The sequence below is a fragment of the Mycothermus thermophilus genome, assembly GCF_041956435.1.
Source record: "Mycothermus thermophilus strain CBS 625.91 unplaced genomic scaffold VTJ04scaffold_1, whole genome shotgun sequence".
Classification (NCBI taxonomy): Eukaryota; Fungi; Ascomycota; class Sordariomycetes; order Sordariales; family Chaetomiaceae; genus Mycothermus; species Mycothermus thermophilus.
In genome coordinates, this window is record NW_027191427.1 from 642,394 (window position 1) to 657,998 (window position 15,605).

General features: G+C 54.9%; 6 protein-coding genes across 6 annotated transcripts; 2 read left to right on the top strand and 4 right to left on the bottom strand.

Annotated features, from left to right (window-relative positions):
- Positions 1 to 208: 208 nt before the first annotated feature.
- Positions 209 to 655, bottom strand: VTJ04DRAFT_225 (uncharacterized protein; the record flags this gene model as incomplete). Its single annotated transcript, XM_069360018.1, has 2 exons — positions 209 to 348; positions 478 to 655. 2 exons carry the CDS (start codon positions 653 to 655, stop codon positions 209 to 211), a joined length of 318 nt encoding a protein of 105 aa, XP_069222835.1.
- A 132-nt stretch (positions 656 to 787) lies between these two features.
- Positions 788 to 3,888, bottom strand: VTJ04DRAFT_226 (uncharacterized protein; the record flags this gene model as incomplete). Its single annotated transcript, XM_069360029.1, has 5 exons — positions 788 to 1,611; positions 1,679 to 2,417; positions 2,495 to 2,654; positions 2,716 to 2,915; positions 2,995 to 3,888. The coding sequence occupies 5 exons, from the start codon at positions 3,886 to 3,888 to the stop codon at positions 788 to 790; spliced, it is 2,817 nt and encodes a 938-aa protein (XP_069222836.1).
- Positions 3,889 to 5,547: 1,659 nt separating this feature from the next.
- VTJ04DRAFT_227 (uncharacterized protein) lies at positions 5,548 to 5,872 on the top strand (the record flags this gene model as incomplete). The annotated part of the gene is made up of 2 exons (XM_069360040.1): positions 5,548 to 5,567; positions 5,644 to 5,872. The coding sequence occupies 2 exons, from the start codon at positions 5,548 to 5,550 to the stop codon at positions 5,870 to 5,872; spliced, it is 249 nt and encodes an 82-aa protein (XP_069222837.1).
- An 883-nt stretch (positions 5,873 to 6,755) lies between these two features.
- On the bottom strand, positions 6,756 to 8,513 carry VTJ04DRAFT_228 (uncharacterized protein; the record flags this gene model as incomplete). Its single annotated transcript, XM_069360051.1, has 5 exons — positions 6,756 to 6,958; positions 7,026 to 7,158; positions 7,221 to 7,868; positions 7,938 to 8,033; positions 8,136 to 8,513. 5 exons carry the CDS (start codon positions 8,511 to 8,513, stop codon positions 6,756 to 6,758), a joined length of 1,458 nt encoding a protein of 485 aa, XP_069222838.1.
- Positions 8,514 to 10,885: 2,372 nt separating this feature from the next.
- Positions 10,886 to 12,175, top strand: VTJ04DRAFT_229 (uncharacterized protein; the record flags this gene model as incomplete). Its single annotated transcript, XM_069360062.1, has 3 exons — positions 10,886 to 10,939; positions 11,003 to 11,140; positions 11,192 to 12,175. The coding sequence occupies 3 exons, from the start codon at positions 10,886 to 10,888 to the stop codon at positions 12,173 to 12,175; spliced, it is 1,176 nt and encodes a 391-aa protein (XP_069222839.1).
- A 301-nt stretch (positions 12,176 to 12,476) lies between these two features.
- VTJ04DRAFT_230 (uncharacterized protein) lies at positions 12,477 to 13,801 on the bottom strand (the record flags this gene model as incomplete). Its single annotated transcript, XM_069360074.1, has 2 exons — positions 12,477 to 12,657; positions 12,729 to 13,801. 2 exons carry the CDS (start codon positions 13,799 to 13,801, stop codon positions 12,477 to 12,479), a joined length of 1,254 nt encoding a protein of 417 aa, XP_069222840.1.
- Positions 13,802 to 15,605: the final 1,804 nt, after the last annotated feature.

Sequence of the window (15,605 nt, forward strand, 5' to 3'; positions counted from 1 at the left end):
ACAATGATATGTTTACGGTACTTTTGGACAAAGGTACTCTAGAACGATGATGTTGGTGACGGCGATGATCACGAGAATGATGGCATTGCCAATGATGACGACTATGATGGATCCCTCATGCTATGGACATGCAACTTCCGCCGAGGCAAACAACCTGAAGCAATAACAACAAGAAGCAACAACAGCAACAACTAACCTAAACAACTACCTACACAGAGAGATAAGACATGACGTGAAGCAACAGCAAGCAGAGAGCGACATACTCGTACTCAAAACAAAGCAGGAAAAGCAGATACTCTTCAAACGCCTCCTCCTCCCTCCAACCAAAAGGAACTTTGCAACAATGATCTGATCATGATGATGAGAGACGAGAGAAGAAGCGAGATAGAAACGGGGATAAGAAACAAACAACACAGCAGCAGCCTTGGCTAGGTCCTCAACCAACCCCTCCTCCCCCCATCCCCTTCCCTCACCTACCTCCCCCACGGCTCGTTTCACGTCTGGCGTGGTGGTACGGCATAATTTCTCTGCTCCAGCTGCCAGTGCTGCTTCTGCTGCTGACTTGCTCGCGTCCCATATACTTCGTAGCTACCGTATCCAACCCAAGAAGCCAAGTCCAAGTCCAAGCGAAGCAAACTGTCTCTCGCTCTTTCATCCTCTACCCTTCATCTCCTCCCCTCAACCGAGCAACGTACACTCAACCCTCCTTAACATCCTCCTCCTCTCTCCCCCAACAAACCCCACCATCCCAACCGATACCAGCATGTTCCGTCTCCTCAACAACACACTAATGCCACCCCTGCCCCGACCCACTGCCCCCCATGAATCCCTCCTCGAGCGTCCTCTCCTCCAGCGTCCTGATAAAATTCCTTCCAGGATTTTGCTGACCAGGCCTTCCCCGTCCTGTCTTCGGCGGCTGTCTTCCCGGCGTAGTGTGGTCCATTCCCGCCAGCCCCTCGGGCGGGGGCGGGTAATACGCCGGGCTGGGTTGGAGCCGGATGGGATGGTTGGGGTCGAGATGGCTGGCGACGCGCTGAATGGCGGGAGGAATTCCGCTTTGCTGCTGTTCCATCGTCGACGCGCGCGGACGCGGCCGTCCGGATTGCTGCGAGTTGGAGGAGGGGGGATACATGCTGCCGGCAGAATTGGCATAGTTGGCGGGCGGCATCTGGACTTGGCCCGGCACTTGGCCGTAGCCACCGCCGGGTTGGTTGGAGTAGGGCGGTGGAGCGCCCTGGTGGGTGCCGGATGGGGGGTAGTTGGGGTATATTGGCGGCGGCTGAGGGCCGTACTGCGCGGAGCCGTAGCCTCCGCTCTGGTTCGCAGCTGCTTGGGCTGCTTGAGCGGCCTGAGCCGCTTGGGCGGCTTGCTGAGCTGCCGCGGCTCTTTGCTTGCTCAACGCCTCTGCCTGTAATTGCTGCTGTGTCCCTGGCGCTGGGGATCGGTTCAGGGCGCTCGACTTGAGGTTCATAGGCGGGACGAACGGGCCCGTGAACTTTTGCTGCGTGATGAAAGGATGCAACTTGGCCTGCTGCGGGGACCACCTCTCGAGAGGATTGATCATCAAGAGACCCCGGACGAAGTCGATAAAGGCGATGCGGTTATTCATTTCTGGGAAACACGCTCATCAGTATGTCTGAGGCTCTCGTACTCAACTGGATTGTTGGAATCAACTCACCCCTCTCGATCTCTGCCGGTTTCATATTCTTCCTCGGCATCGGGTACGCCTTAATGATCTCTGGCAAGGTATTTTGCTGGAAGTACTTCTTGCTCGGCTGCTCCTTGACGCCGCGTTCCCTCGAGTACTGCTCCATGCTCTTGAGTCGGTAAGTCCGCCGCCCAAACTCGTCCTGGTGCTTTTCAAAAAAGTCGCCAGCCTGCTTGCCCATCTCGATCATCCAGTTCGGAGGGTTGCCGAGCATCTCGACAATGCGCGCAATCTGGTTGTATTCGGAAGAGCCCGGGAACAGCGGCAACCCGAGGAAGAGCTCCACAACGATGCACCCGAGCGACCACATGTCGATGGCGGACGAGTACGGCAGGCCAAGCAGGACCTCGGGCGAGCGGTAGAACCTGGACTGGATGTACGTGTAAACCGTCTGGCGCTCGTCGCAAGCCGACCCGAAGTCGATAATTTTGATGATCGGACTCTCGAGATTCTTGAGCAGGATGTTCTCGGGCTTGAGATCGCAGTGAATTAACCTCGCCTTGTTCAGCAGGGCAAGGCCGTTGAGTAGTTGCTGGGCAAAGACGCGGACGAGGGTGGTGCTCAAGCCGCGGAACTGGTTCTGCTTGATCAGTTCGTACAGGTTCACGCTCAAAAGCTCGAACACAAGGCAGAGATGTTGCCGGTGGATGAAAGTGTCCTTGAGCCGCAGGAGGTGGTGGTCGTCGTTCTTATCCAACTTGGTGTTGAGCTGATGGTGTTTGCGTCAGCGTCGTGTTGCAGGCGCGAGTGCCGAAGCTGGGTGGCGTAGCTCATGCTGTGACTTACCAGATCCAGGACGGACACCTCCATCATGCTCTGGTTGAAATAGGCCGTGCGGTTCTTGATGACCTTGACGGCGACAACCTCTTGGGTCTTCAAATTCTGGCACTTGACGACCTGACCGAATGTGCCTTGGCCGAGCACGTCAAGAATAAGGTAGCGGTTCCTGGGTGTGGGACATTAGCCATGTTATCCACTTGATGACCAGTATCATTAGCGAGCCTTACTTGTGCCCAGCCTCTTCGGACCCCAGAATGTCGTTGACGTAGAGGATATAATCGCTGTCCTCATTGTCGTAGCCATCATTCTTCACACCCTTGCTTGGCTTCGTGAGGACGCGGCGAGGGTTCCGCGACGACTCATACTTGAATCCTGGGTTGCAGATGCGGTATGTAGCCGGGAGGTGAACCGTAAGGGCTTGGAGGGGCTGTTGGTGAGTTGCGATTGTCAGTAACACTCGAGTGGATCAAGTAGCAAGACAAAAAAACAGGACAAACGCAACGTACGCTAATAAAACCGCCCTCTGGATTCGCTCTCCGGAACGGTGGTTGGGTGTTGACCTTAGGCTTGAGATCATTCGGGCCACGGATCCTCTTGAACTCTGGTACAGGCCCTTTATCGCGCAGGGCGGACGACTGCTGCGTCGCAGAGGGTGGGGCTCGGTTGGGCGATTTTGGGTCGGCGTAGGAGTTGTCCATGGCAGAGAGTGTTGACGGCGAGTATGTTGTCTCGCCGCCATATGAACCATGGATCGGCGGCATCTGGGACGCCGGTGCCCTAGACGTTGTGTAGTACGGGCTCTGCTGAGACGATACATAGTCGGATGTGCGAGTGGGAGATTGGCGCTGGACTGGTTGCTGCTGCTGTTGGGCGTACTGAGCAGCAGTGGTCGGCTTAGAACCGGCAGTCGGCCCATAGGGGGATGTGGGCTGGAGGACTTCCATCGGGGAATATCGCTGGGCGGCGACGGAGGATTCTTGCTGGAGTGTGGCAGCGCGACCGGTAGAGAGGTGGTGCTGATGATGGGGACGCATAGGATACTTGGTGGTGGAATTCATGGGGGCATAAGGATCCTGAGAATCTTGCATGGCAACGTCGCCATTCCCGTCTCTGAGACTGCCGGGGCTCGCCATGGAGGGCGGGGAGGTGGCGGATGATGGCTGCGAGGCCTGGTGATGGTTAAGACCTCCCTGATAATTGTCATACTTGTAGCCAGCGGGAGGCTGTTGGACGAGGTTCTGGGTGCCGGCAGAATAGTCGCGCGGCGAGGCCATGGGGTTGCCGACGTTGACGAGGTTATTGCTGAGGGAGTTGCTGCTCAGGCCGGTCGCATTTCCATTGTATCGTCGCTGGGCAGCGGTGGCGCCGGCAGGGTCGCTGTATGCCTGCCATTGCTCCATGGCTGGTGCGATAAAGACGACCGAGAGCTGACGCTCGAGTCGAGGGGATGGACTGGCAGACGCGTGGTTGCGTCGTCGTCGTTGTAATCGATGATGTAGTTGACAGCCAAGATCTGGATGTGTTTGCTAGGAAGGAACCTGACGTGAGCGGGCGAGTGAGTGAATGAATGCTTGGGCTCGATCGCTGGTCGCTGCGGTTTCCTCTGGTGCCGCTTCTGCTGGCGCGCGGAGGAGGGGGTCTGGGTCTGGCCTGTGTCTGGCCAGTGGGGGGCGGGTGTGGTGGATCCGCTTTCACTGCCAGTCTTGGCTTGCTCCCTGTTGCGGTCCACCGGCCTTCCAGGTTGCGGCCAAGCAGCGCCGATGCTGAGCACTGGATGGAAGGCGCGTGAAAAACCAGTCCGGCTGAGCTCAGGAAAGACCATTCCAAGTTCCAGGTTGATGCAATGGAATGATCGAGTAATTCGACACAAATCAAACCCACTCCGCCCTTCCCGCTCTTCTGCCTGTATCTTTTTCGCTCCCTTTTTTGACCTGAAGTACCCAAGGTATTCACCCTGCCGAGGTTGCACAGGTGAATGAATAAACCTGGCTACCCCAGCGGGCCAGTCGGTGATCGATTTGTGCCGTGGAGGGGCATTCCAGACAACCCAGCAAAACCACCCCGGATCCTCTATCATGACGATTGCGTCGGGGGTGCTGGGCGCTTCTTTGCTTGTTTGATCCAGCCACGACTCCGTCATCGAGGTTTGCCCTTTTTTTTTTTTTTTGTCCGGTTCATCCCAAGTAAACTCATTTTCATCTCTCTTTCACGGCTTGAATCTCTTTTTGCATGTACGTCTTGCCAAAGAAATCTCGAAGAAAACCGAATCCAGCCGACGGAGTGCTAGAGGTGATGGCGGTCCACCGTGCTGGCCTGTCGCCGCACGCCGAGCCAAGACCCAGAAGACATCGAACGCTCCAGAGCCTCGATGAGGCTGTTCACAACGCCGACCAACCCCCCCGCCAGTCACAAGCTGGCCGACCCCGACAGAATGTAGCGCGGCAGACGGTTTGCCCACCGAAAATCCCACCTCAGCAAGCGAGCCGTGTGATCGCTCGACCGATACCGAGCGTTGTTTCCTCTGAACTCTCTGGGCCTTGGACTACAACTGTTACTTGCGCGGGTAGTTACTTGCCTCGCCCCATATCTCGTTCTCACGTCCGGGATGTCGTGTGAACGATGCTTCACCACAACCTGCATGCTGAACCTAATGATCAACACGGACATGATTCTGTGTAACACTGAGGCTGTTTAGCCCAGAATCACTGACGATGTGAGATGCTGATGTCACTCCAAGACTGCATTAACCTCCCAAGCTGCCCAGCACAAGCTCTCCATCTACCTAGCCTGGATCAACCATGTGAAAGTTGGGATGAGCCAGACATGTCCCCTGCCCTAGTATAGAGCACCATAGCGACGACCGGGGATGGCATGGCAGTGATAACCGTCGGCTCGGCCCTAAGCTCTGTGGGAGAACCGAGAAGAGGTAGTATCATATTCATAACTCTGTTATCTTCCACTGCGTAACCATCTCCTTAATCAAGTAGATACAAAGAAATGACATCGGGAAAACAACAGCCTCAACTGCATACAACTTTGAGCGTGATTCTGGTCCCAAGATGATGGTATCAAGACTTCAGTTTGCTACTTTCCATTCCTTTCTAACTTTTCGAGTCGGAAGTCAGACCCATTTCGCCCCCTTTTCTCCATCTCAGACCCGCCCAAAGATACCCCGACCTAGGCCCTTATAAATGGGATGGGAAAGTTTCTCCGTCATCTTCTCGGCTTCGCCATATTATGAATTATTTCAAGGAGGAATCTGACCATAGTTGTCTCCCTTCGTGCCTCTCCACCGCCGCCCATCTCGCCCTGGATCAACCGTTTCCCAACCTTTGGTTTCTCTGTTCATCAGGCCGAAGAGCTCTCATGTGGAAGAGACCATAAGTAGCAGCAATGCTCCCGATGGGCATTGTATGTTTATTTCCCATCCCCGTAACAGAGACGAATACAAGATTAAAATGCGGCGTTCATGAAAAGGTGGAAGTGCGCAAGATGGGCAGGAAAACGGGCCACTGACTGATTGACCGATGGGGGTTTGCTCGAGAGCAAAACAGAGAGAGGAGTACAAGCCAATGATCGAGAGTAAGAGCGTTATGATGATTACCAGACCAGCCGAGAGAACTGAAGTCAAGCAAATAACAGACGACAGATATAGAGAGGTTGGCAAAACCCACGTGTGAGCTAGGTAGTGTAGATAGAAATCTCATGGAGACAGGCAGGCATATCGGTCTCCCCATCCTGATCCTGTGACCTGGATAGATGGGATTGGAAGTTGCTGCGGATGTGGGTAGTAACGTGGTTATAAACAAACGCAAGCAACAGCAGCAATTCACCAACCAAATCATCGTCCAAGTCAAAAAGACAACGAGAAGAGAAGAACGTAATACACCGAGAATTGAGAATCGAATCAGAAAGGAAATCGCATCGAGGAAGAAACGCTCCCATTTCCCCATCCAGCAAAGTCCAGATTTCCCCAACGACAAGACAAGACGAGACGAAATGGAGGAGAGAAACGAAAAGTCATCTTGAGACCTTGAGAAAGTGTGACCCTTTTTTGTGAGAAAGAGACGTTCCCCATCATCATCATGAAACCGGAAAACGAAACGAAAAGAAAACGCCCTCGACGTAAACTTTCAAGGACCATAGTTTGTGAGCAACTCCTCAACAGTATCATTCCGGCACCGCTCGTGCAGACCAAGAACAAAAGACGAAAGGGTTCAGGTCATGGTTCAAAACCGGATACCGACCGGGTGAACCCAAGATCAAATCAACCCTGGTAGCCCGAGAAGCCAGTGTTGAAATTTGCGGCCGGAGGGGGGGAGCTCCACTGAGCAGCCGGACCCTGACCACGGCCGTAGCCGCCAGCACTCGGGGGGCCGCTGTAGCCCATGGGCTGGGCACCATAGCCAGCAGGAGACTGGGCCTGAGCACCACCGTAGCCAGGCTGAGCAGCGCCTGGACCGTACGAACCTGCACAAGAAGCATGTCAGCAAGTCAAGTCCAACCGCGACCAGCAACATAAAGTTGCCACACATACCACCAAACTGATTGAAATAGGTGGAAGGAGTACCAGGATAACCAGGGGTCTGAGCGCTCTGAGGGCTGTACTGCTGGTTGGGATCGAACTGCTGGTGATGGTGGTGGTGATTCGGCGTCTTGTCCTTGCCCCACTGTCGAGTCAATTAGTTAGTTTGCGGTGCTTTCGTCTGCGATGATGGAGAAAAGGACGTACGCTGCACTTCAGAGGACGGCCATTGACGTTGTAGCCATTGAGTTGGCAGATAGCCATGGCGGCGTTCTCGTGAGTGTCCATCTTGATGAAGGCAAAGCCTCGATCAGCCTGGAACCGCGACTCGACGACATAGCCGAAGTTTTGGAACAAGGGCACAATGTCGTTTGCGGTGGTGTACGGCGTCAGGTTGCCAACGTAGCAAGTGGTTTGCCAGGCCGGGGTCTGGTTGACAACCATGTCGTAACTGTGGACACCATGGGTCGGGAAGTGGTGATGACCATAGGGGGTGGTCGGGGTCATGCCCATCTGCTGCATCTGCTGCTGCTGATGAATCGACGGCTGGCCCTTCTGGTTGGCCCAATTGCAGCGGATGGCGCGAGAGCCCAACCACTCGCCATCCATGGAGCTCAGGGCCTTCTCAGCATCCGCGCGCTCGCGGAACGCAACGAATCCGTAGCCGCGGGAGCGTCCAGTCTTCATATCCCACATGACGCGAGCCTCGGAAACGGAGCCAAAGGCCGAGAAGGCTTGCAGAAGCACCTCATCGTTGACCTCGTTGGACAGATCGCCGACGAAGATGTGGAAGTGGTTCGACGTGTCCTCCTTGTTGGCATTGTTGGACTGGTAGGCCCAGTTGACGCGGATTTCCTATATCAAGGCGGCCATATCAGCATGGATGGTCCTGAACAAGACGGAGAAGGGGGTCGACAAGCATACCGACTGATGGACGCGGCGGCCGTTCAGGGTCTGCATGGCGCGCTCAGCGGCACCGGGATCGTCGTACTCAACGAAACCGTAATTGTAGCCCTTCTGCTAATCATCCGAATCAGTCAGAAATCGTGGACCAGGCAAGGAGGGAAGGTCGAAGAAACAGAGGCACCAAGGTCCCCTGTTGTTCACCAAAACATCACCCACATTCTTGTCCGGAATAATCTTAACGCTCTGGACGTGGCCGGTGGTTTCGAAGATCTGGCGAAGGACGTCCTCGGTGACGCGGGGATCCAGGCCACCAACGTACAAGGCCCGTTTGTTCGGCTCGGGAGCAGCGCGACGGCCAAATGGCGCACCGGTGCTGGGCGACATCAGATTGTTCTTCTCGCCACCAGCACCCATGGGCGACGTGATGGCTGTCGGAATCGGGTTCGTGTTCTGCGGGATGTGGAGAGGGGGCGGCGGCAGGTGCGACGGGTTCGAGCCGGTGTTCTGGCTGCCCTCATAGCCAGGAGCGCCAGCATTCGGCTGAGGCGGCGGGGGCAGTTGAGAAGACGTTGTTGAGTTCCCGGTCTCAGCCATTGTATATACCCTCGTAATGAAGTCGCGGAGGTTTCTGGTGTCGGGCTAGAAGTCGCGGTCGCAAGATGCCGTGATAGAGTGTCCCGACGTGCGTGGAGGAGGGAAGTGAGCAGCAGGGTCCTTCTTGGCGAAAACCCCACCGAGGAGAAGAGGTGCTTGAGGTCAGGGACTGGATTGTGACAAGTGGGGACCAGATCCCGGCGCTGAGACTCTGATTCTTGGATGTTGAAGTATTGTTAAGTCGATTAGAAGGGAGCGGTGATGAACTTGAAATATCCGCGACGTGATTTAGGATGGCGGATGGGGTCGTTGACAATTGCTGCCGACAATTGTTGTTTCGGAGCCGCCTTTCTAGTGGTGGAAGATAAAGTTTGTGACCAGAGATGACTGAGAAATCTCAGGTGTGCCTGTGTGTGTGGAGACTTGAAATCCAGACTATGCCTTTGAAGTAAGACGACACTTGGTCGATCAAAGAGTACGTGCAGGAACTGGAGATCAAGAGGCCGAAGAGGTGATGTGTAAAACAGACAGGTTTGAGAGATGTGGACCGGCCGAACCCTGTGTTGGTTTGGACGTGAACACAATAAGTTGGTGGGTGTTTCCAGGTTGTAGTTGAATTGACGACCAAAAGGACAACAACAAAGACACAGACCCCAGTGACAAGGATAAATGATAAGTACCGGAAGGACACAAGAAGAAGAAATGACCCAACCGCTACAGGAGGAGAGCCTCCAAGGAAAATCACAACCGCAACGGGGGACCAAGGGAAATGGAGGAGATGTGTGAAAAGATGTGCGGCAGAGGAGGAGAGATTCGAGGAGAGCTGTGGGCAGCAAGGATGGCAAAGAGGGGAACGATTTTCTGTGCAAGCCGTGACCGTGGCCTGCTGCAGTGGATGGAGCAGCGATTGGCGGGTTGGGACGGCGACTCTGTGAAAGAACGAGCAGGGGTCCGGTCCCAGGTGGCCAGAGCGTCAGCCCCGCATCAGCCCAGTCCCACCTTCTGCCGTCCAGTCCCTCAGCACATTGCTCCCATCTGCCCGGACAGGGATGCACTCTGACGAACCCGACTTGCACGGGTGGGATATTCTCTGCTGATTGACTATTCCTGCATTGCGCTTCTACTCTGCTATTTCTCGGCCGCCCATAGGGTCAAGGCATATGCGAGTTGGAATAGGAGCCGACCTCCAGTCTTTCAGCTGGCCATGCCCGTCCGCGGCTTGCAGCGGGATGGATCCATATGCGGGTGGTTCCACGATAGGAGACTGCGATGTGGATGACGAGAACCAGGGGCCCGGCTGTTGCTGCATGCTAGCCATATGAGCACCAATAAGCTGGCGTTCCAGGAAGCAGCAAGATGTCTGGTGCCATCTCATACAGACTGGTTTGTCCAAAGAGGAGGGCCCGGAGGTTGATGGCGGCTGTACCAAGCCTTTGGCGACGAGGCTGAGGAAGTGTTAAGAGTGGGGGATCCGTACACGACGGGTCAGCGTTCAAGCTAGGACTTACAAGTGCTGATGCCCATCCCTAGGTACGTCAGGTATTGTGTAATGCTTGAGAGGGGAGAGAATTTAGGAGCAGCCATTGCGGTTTGTTTCTTGAAGCCAATGCTCCTGAAGGTCGAGTACTGTCCAAATACCATGTCTCCAGTTCACAAACAACTCGACTCCTCAGGTTCCCAATGTAACTTCAAGTAACCAGACCTCTATGGGCATACATCCTGAAGTATAGCAACTTGATTTATTTTGGAGTCAACGCTGTACTTCAAACATGCTGATGGCTGGAGGGGATTATAATGACTTGTTGTGAGTTTGACATGAGGAGGGTCCTGGGCCTCATCTTCCAGTGAGAGGGGCCAGGCCCTCACGACTTGTGAGGAACTACCTCGAATATGTTAATAACAAAGGCCATGGATTGTCCCCCGAAGACACACATAATGTAAACAAGCAGCAAAGTTGCTGTTGTTCCTGTGATATGAAGGTCCTGAATCTGGAAGGTCTTTGACGGTCTCCTGTGGGGATCTCCATGTGGTTATGGACCCACCACTGGCGCCGCCAACGTCGATCAGATCCGCACCGCGACTAGTCTGAATTTGGAGTAGCGCCAAGGGTCTGGCAGAAAGAAACGAGGTATGCAACCCTAACCCTCGGCTACATCCCTGATTCCGGCAACATTGGCTGTCGCGCAGGCGCGTTAGCTCTTCGCTCATCATTGCCTTCACCAAGTATTTCGTAAATCTCGACCTGTTTCATCAAGGAACCTTCGATCCGAATACAGCAAAAGGGCAGTTATCTATAAGACGTCAATTGTATCCTGTGCACTCCTCGACTTCAAGTTGCACTTTTTAGGGTCGTTCAACCCACCCATTTGACCATGGCGCAGCCTCATCGCATGCTGAACATACTGCCGGTGGTGGTCAATGACGTGGTAAGTGACAGGGCCTGGCATAAGTCGCCATTTTTTGAATGAATTACTGATTATTGCTTCAAGTTGGTCACCACAGGTAAGGCATTCAAGGCGGCAAAGCGAGATGGCTCAGCTTCCTCTACTTCTCATGCCCTCGAGGCGCGCATTCCCCTAGCCGTTGAGAAGTTTAATGCGATTCTTGATGAGCTCGAGTCTGAAGTTGTACGTTTCACCATTCGCCGGGAAGTCAGAGCGCTCACTAACTTATGACAGCTCATGACCAAGGCCATCCTGGAGCGCGACTTGAGGCAATTGAGGGCAAAGCGGCAACCTCCTCCGCAGCCGGCATCTCAGCCAGTTGCGCCGCCAGCTCCCATGGGCATTGAACCCGAGCCCACGCCATCATCAGCCGCTGGCGCGGCGGCCAACTCTCAGGCCATGCCCCAGCCTGGGAATCTGCCTGGAAAACCAGTTGCGCCATTTCCAAACATGGGCTTTGATACCACCTCGCCCAAGGCCACCACAAAGCCGAGTCCCAAGCCAGCGCCAATGCAAAAGAATGTCAAGAACCTACCCCAGGCGACAATGGCAGCAGCGGCCGCTGCTCGGGCTACCAGCACACCTCCAAGGAAAGATGCCAAGGCACTGCCGCCGCAGATCCCACGTCCCAACAGCGTGGCAGGGAACCCTCAAGCCCCTCCTGGCCAACAAGCGCCAACAAATCCCCAGATGGGGCCCCCTATGAACAGGCAGATATCACAAGGAACCCAGCCAGCGCCTGTTGGAAACGGGAATCTCTTCACCGACATGACCTTCTCCCTAGCGCCGCCTCCAACCGAGTCCCAGGCCACAGCCTCGGCGCAGCAACTTCAACAGAAACCGTCTCAACAACAACAACAACCGCCGCTGCTGCTGCAACAGCCAAAACAACAGCCTCCCGCGCCTATGATGGCTGGCTCGGCTCAGTCAGCAGCTTCTGTAGCCGCCCCCAAGACAGAGCAGAAACCGACGACAGGTGCGGGAGCCAACTCGGCGCCTAGTGAACCCCCCAAGCAGGCAGAGAGGAGCATGACTGCCGATCTTGATGACAAGATTGATGACCTGTTCAACCTGGGTGGTAGCAGCGAGGACATGGGCATGAGCTACGACCTCGGGAACTCGGACAACAGCAATTTTAATGATATGTACTTTGGCACCAGCAATAATGGGGGTGGCTCTGAGGAGTTTGATGAATCATTCTTCAATCTTGAAGGGTGACCTTCTCGAGGACGAGAATGGCGTAGGAGGGGTGGCAGTTAGGAGTTTGGGCGTTTAAAGACATTGGGAGTGTAGTTCCCGTACTCCAGAGAAAGTTCAAAGGATATCCCTGAGGTTTTTATATGCGTATTGCACTTCAAGTCCCTGAAATATAATGTGTTATTTGAACGAACAAAATGGGGTATTATCCAAGATGTCAAAAGGTATTTTATACAACCAAATGATATGCAGAGAAATTCATCCAAACCCAAGGGTCGGTCCTCCAGGGACTCCCAGGCATATCCAAAACCCTGACTCGATCTCACGGCCCCTGGGTCACGTTCCACATCTTTCCAAGCATGGCAGGGAATTTCGGATTCCGCCAGTCTGAGAAGTCGTGCTTCAGCAGACCCCAGGATTCATCCCTATCAGGAATCTTGTCACGGACATAATAGCTCCCCTGGATGGCCCAGACGGCCCAGTCGGCGTCGTTGCTCTCCATCCTATGACGAGGTTAGTTCTTTCCTTCAGAGTCGAGAATGTTGCCCTGGAGACGAGCGACAAGTAAACCCACCAAGAAACCAAACACTTCAGATACCGGTCATCCTTCTCGGACAGCCCATCGAACGGGCCCCCTTCCATGCCGACGCCGAACTCGCTCAGAAACAGCGGTCCCGTCCACGGCTTGTTCTGCTCCAGCACGAACCCGTCAAACAGCCCGTACTGCACCTTGGTCACGTCGCAATTCTTGAGCGCGTCCGGGAAGGTCACGGTGAAGCTGTACGCGTGCATCTCCCAGACGTGCTTCCCCGCCCACCCGCTGGTGTCCAGCTGCCGCGACCTGATGTGGAGCAGATCCGTGCTGCTCTGCGTGCCGCCCACGATGATGAGCACGTCCGGGTTGGTGGCGTGGACCAGGTCGCCGGCCTGCTTGATGAAGCGGTACCAGTCTTCGCGTCCGTTGAGGATGCCCTGGAGGAGGAACTCGCGGATCTCGTTGCGCAGGCCCATGCCCACGATGCCTTTCCGGCCCTTGGCCCACGCCGCCATCGCCTGGAGACCGGCTAGCCACTCATTCGTCTTGAAGTCTCGACTGTTCCAATGATTGTAGTAGGCGCCGGCGTCCCACCAGCCGTTTCCATCGTCTATGTTACAGCACCACTTTGCCGAACTGGTATGATTATCGAGGATTGTCATGATCCCCTTATCTGCCAGCTTCGCGACGATATACTCGATCACGTTTCTCGTCGTCGTTTGTTGGGGGTTGATCCAGGGGTTGTTTTGCACAACCCTATCCCTGAAGTTGTTCATGTCGTTCACGCTTACCCCAGCAGCGGAAGCAGCAATGGAGAAAGCGGCAGCCACGGTCCGGTTCGGGTTCAGTGCCTGGTCGATGCTGTAGGTCAGGCGCACGCAGTTGAATCCCTGGGCGGCGATCCAAGACGTGATGTGGTCCACGGATTTATGATGAAGACCCTCGGGCAGATGGGTCTCCATGTGGCCAGCCCAGTTGGTGCAGCGGAGCTTGACCCGGTGGTTGTTGGCGTCGAGGATCCATCGGGAGGAGGTATGGAGGGGGAGAGGGGGAAGGGAGGCGGCGGCGGCGAGGGGGACGAGGAGAAGGAGAGGGAGAAAGAGAGCGGCCATGATGAGAGAGCGAAGCTGACGTAATGATGAAAATGAAGGTATAAATGAGAACCAGGTATCTAATGCTCAGTCCCTGAAGGGGACTGGTATACCAAACGGCGGTCTCGCGCCTAGAGAAGAACAGAACAAGAGGGTATCGTCAGCACCCTCGAGCGGGATAGGAGGCGTCTATGTCCGGGCATCGGTATGAGACTCCCAGCGGCAGAGGCCGACTTATATACATCTATCCACATCGCGGGGCAGACACCACCAGAACGCGAATCCCGCGCGTACCCGGAGCTGACCCTCACAGGTAATACTACGTCCATACCAAGACGCCGAACTGGTGCCCTCCATCTCGGGCACCTTCTTCCCGTTGGAAAAAGGCAGATTGGCGAGAGGCAAACCCAGGCTCGCAATAGGATTCGCTGCCGTGGGAACGAGTCCCATGAGAATGGCAACCAAGAATATTCCTGACCAGGGTTCCGTCCGCATGAGATAAGTCCCATTTCCCTCACCCTCTCAAAACTCCTCCAACGATATCCGGTGCGCGGCCTCGGCACATAGCTTTCCATGAATCCAACGTCGGCCAACAAACCAAACACACGCCGTCGTTGTCCCTCCCCCTGTCTCCTGTCTCGGCTCCCAAGGCAAATACCGAACCACAGCACCGGAGTGGTCAGCCGCACCCCGGTTCGGGGGGGTTAGCTTCAAGGCCTCCCGCCCCGACCCATTTCCCGGCCTAGCGAATCGGCGCTGTGGGCCGGCATCTTGGCGCTGTTGGAACTTTAGCTCTACCTGCCGTTCCTGTTCCTGCGTGGTGTCCGTTGGAGCCCATGGGAGGCAGCGTGCGTTGATGCGTTGATGGGGTTTAAATTGCCACCAGAACCGTTCCCCTGAGGATATGGCCGGAGCGAAGGGGAAACGTGGCTCAGTGCCTGAATCGCGGGCTGGAAACGGCATGCTGTTTGCATCGGTAGTCCACTGAGTATGGGAGTATGTTAGGTACAGTGGTACTCAAGCGGCCTCAGCCGGTTTCCTTGGCTGCCGTCAAGCCAGCCCGCCCTCTACGGAGTATCCCGACACCATGACGTAGTGGGAATGCCTTCCCACCACCGCTGGGGTTGGACAAGCACTTGTGATGATGAAGACATTCTAAAGGTCTGATAATCGATAACAACGCCAAGGCGGTGCGTCTTCTGGAGACGGGTTGCGAAATGGAGTTGCTGGATGGGGCATGTGACAACGACCCAAGACATTGGCAACCACCTTGGTACTCAGCAAGTAGATGGTTCATGGTGGTTGAGTGGTTTATTCAAGCATGGCGTACCTGATCGCCGACCAGCCCTGGGAACCCAACAACATAGCCAGTTTGACAACACCTAGGAGTAGTGATGGTGGTGACACAGGCATTCGGTGTGACTGTCGTCAGGATCTCGATGTCTCGGCACCAACCCGACGTCCGATCGGCGACCATGTGAGTAGCACAACCGATGACTCGGATCTACCACTGAGAACATTCCGTGAAGAGGCTCCATGGTGCTGGATCTTGTGTTGCTGCTGTTAGTTTTGGGGTGTACAAAGGTAGATCTTGCAAGATCTGGGGACAAGTACCGACATCATATATCTGGAGAGTTAAGTTGATACCTAAGAGGGTGCCCACGATTCATTGTCGAATGTACGTAATATCTCTCTCGTCCTTCTTTGGGGGTTGAAGGCTGTAGGACAAATGAAATGCGAGCGGAAGGAATAGAGAGAAAATAAATAAAGAAAATATGTAAGAAAACAAGAAAGAGAAAAAAGAGAAAAAAGAGAAAAAAGAGAA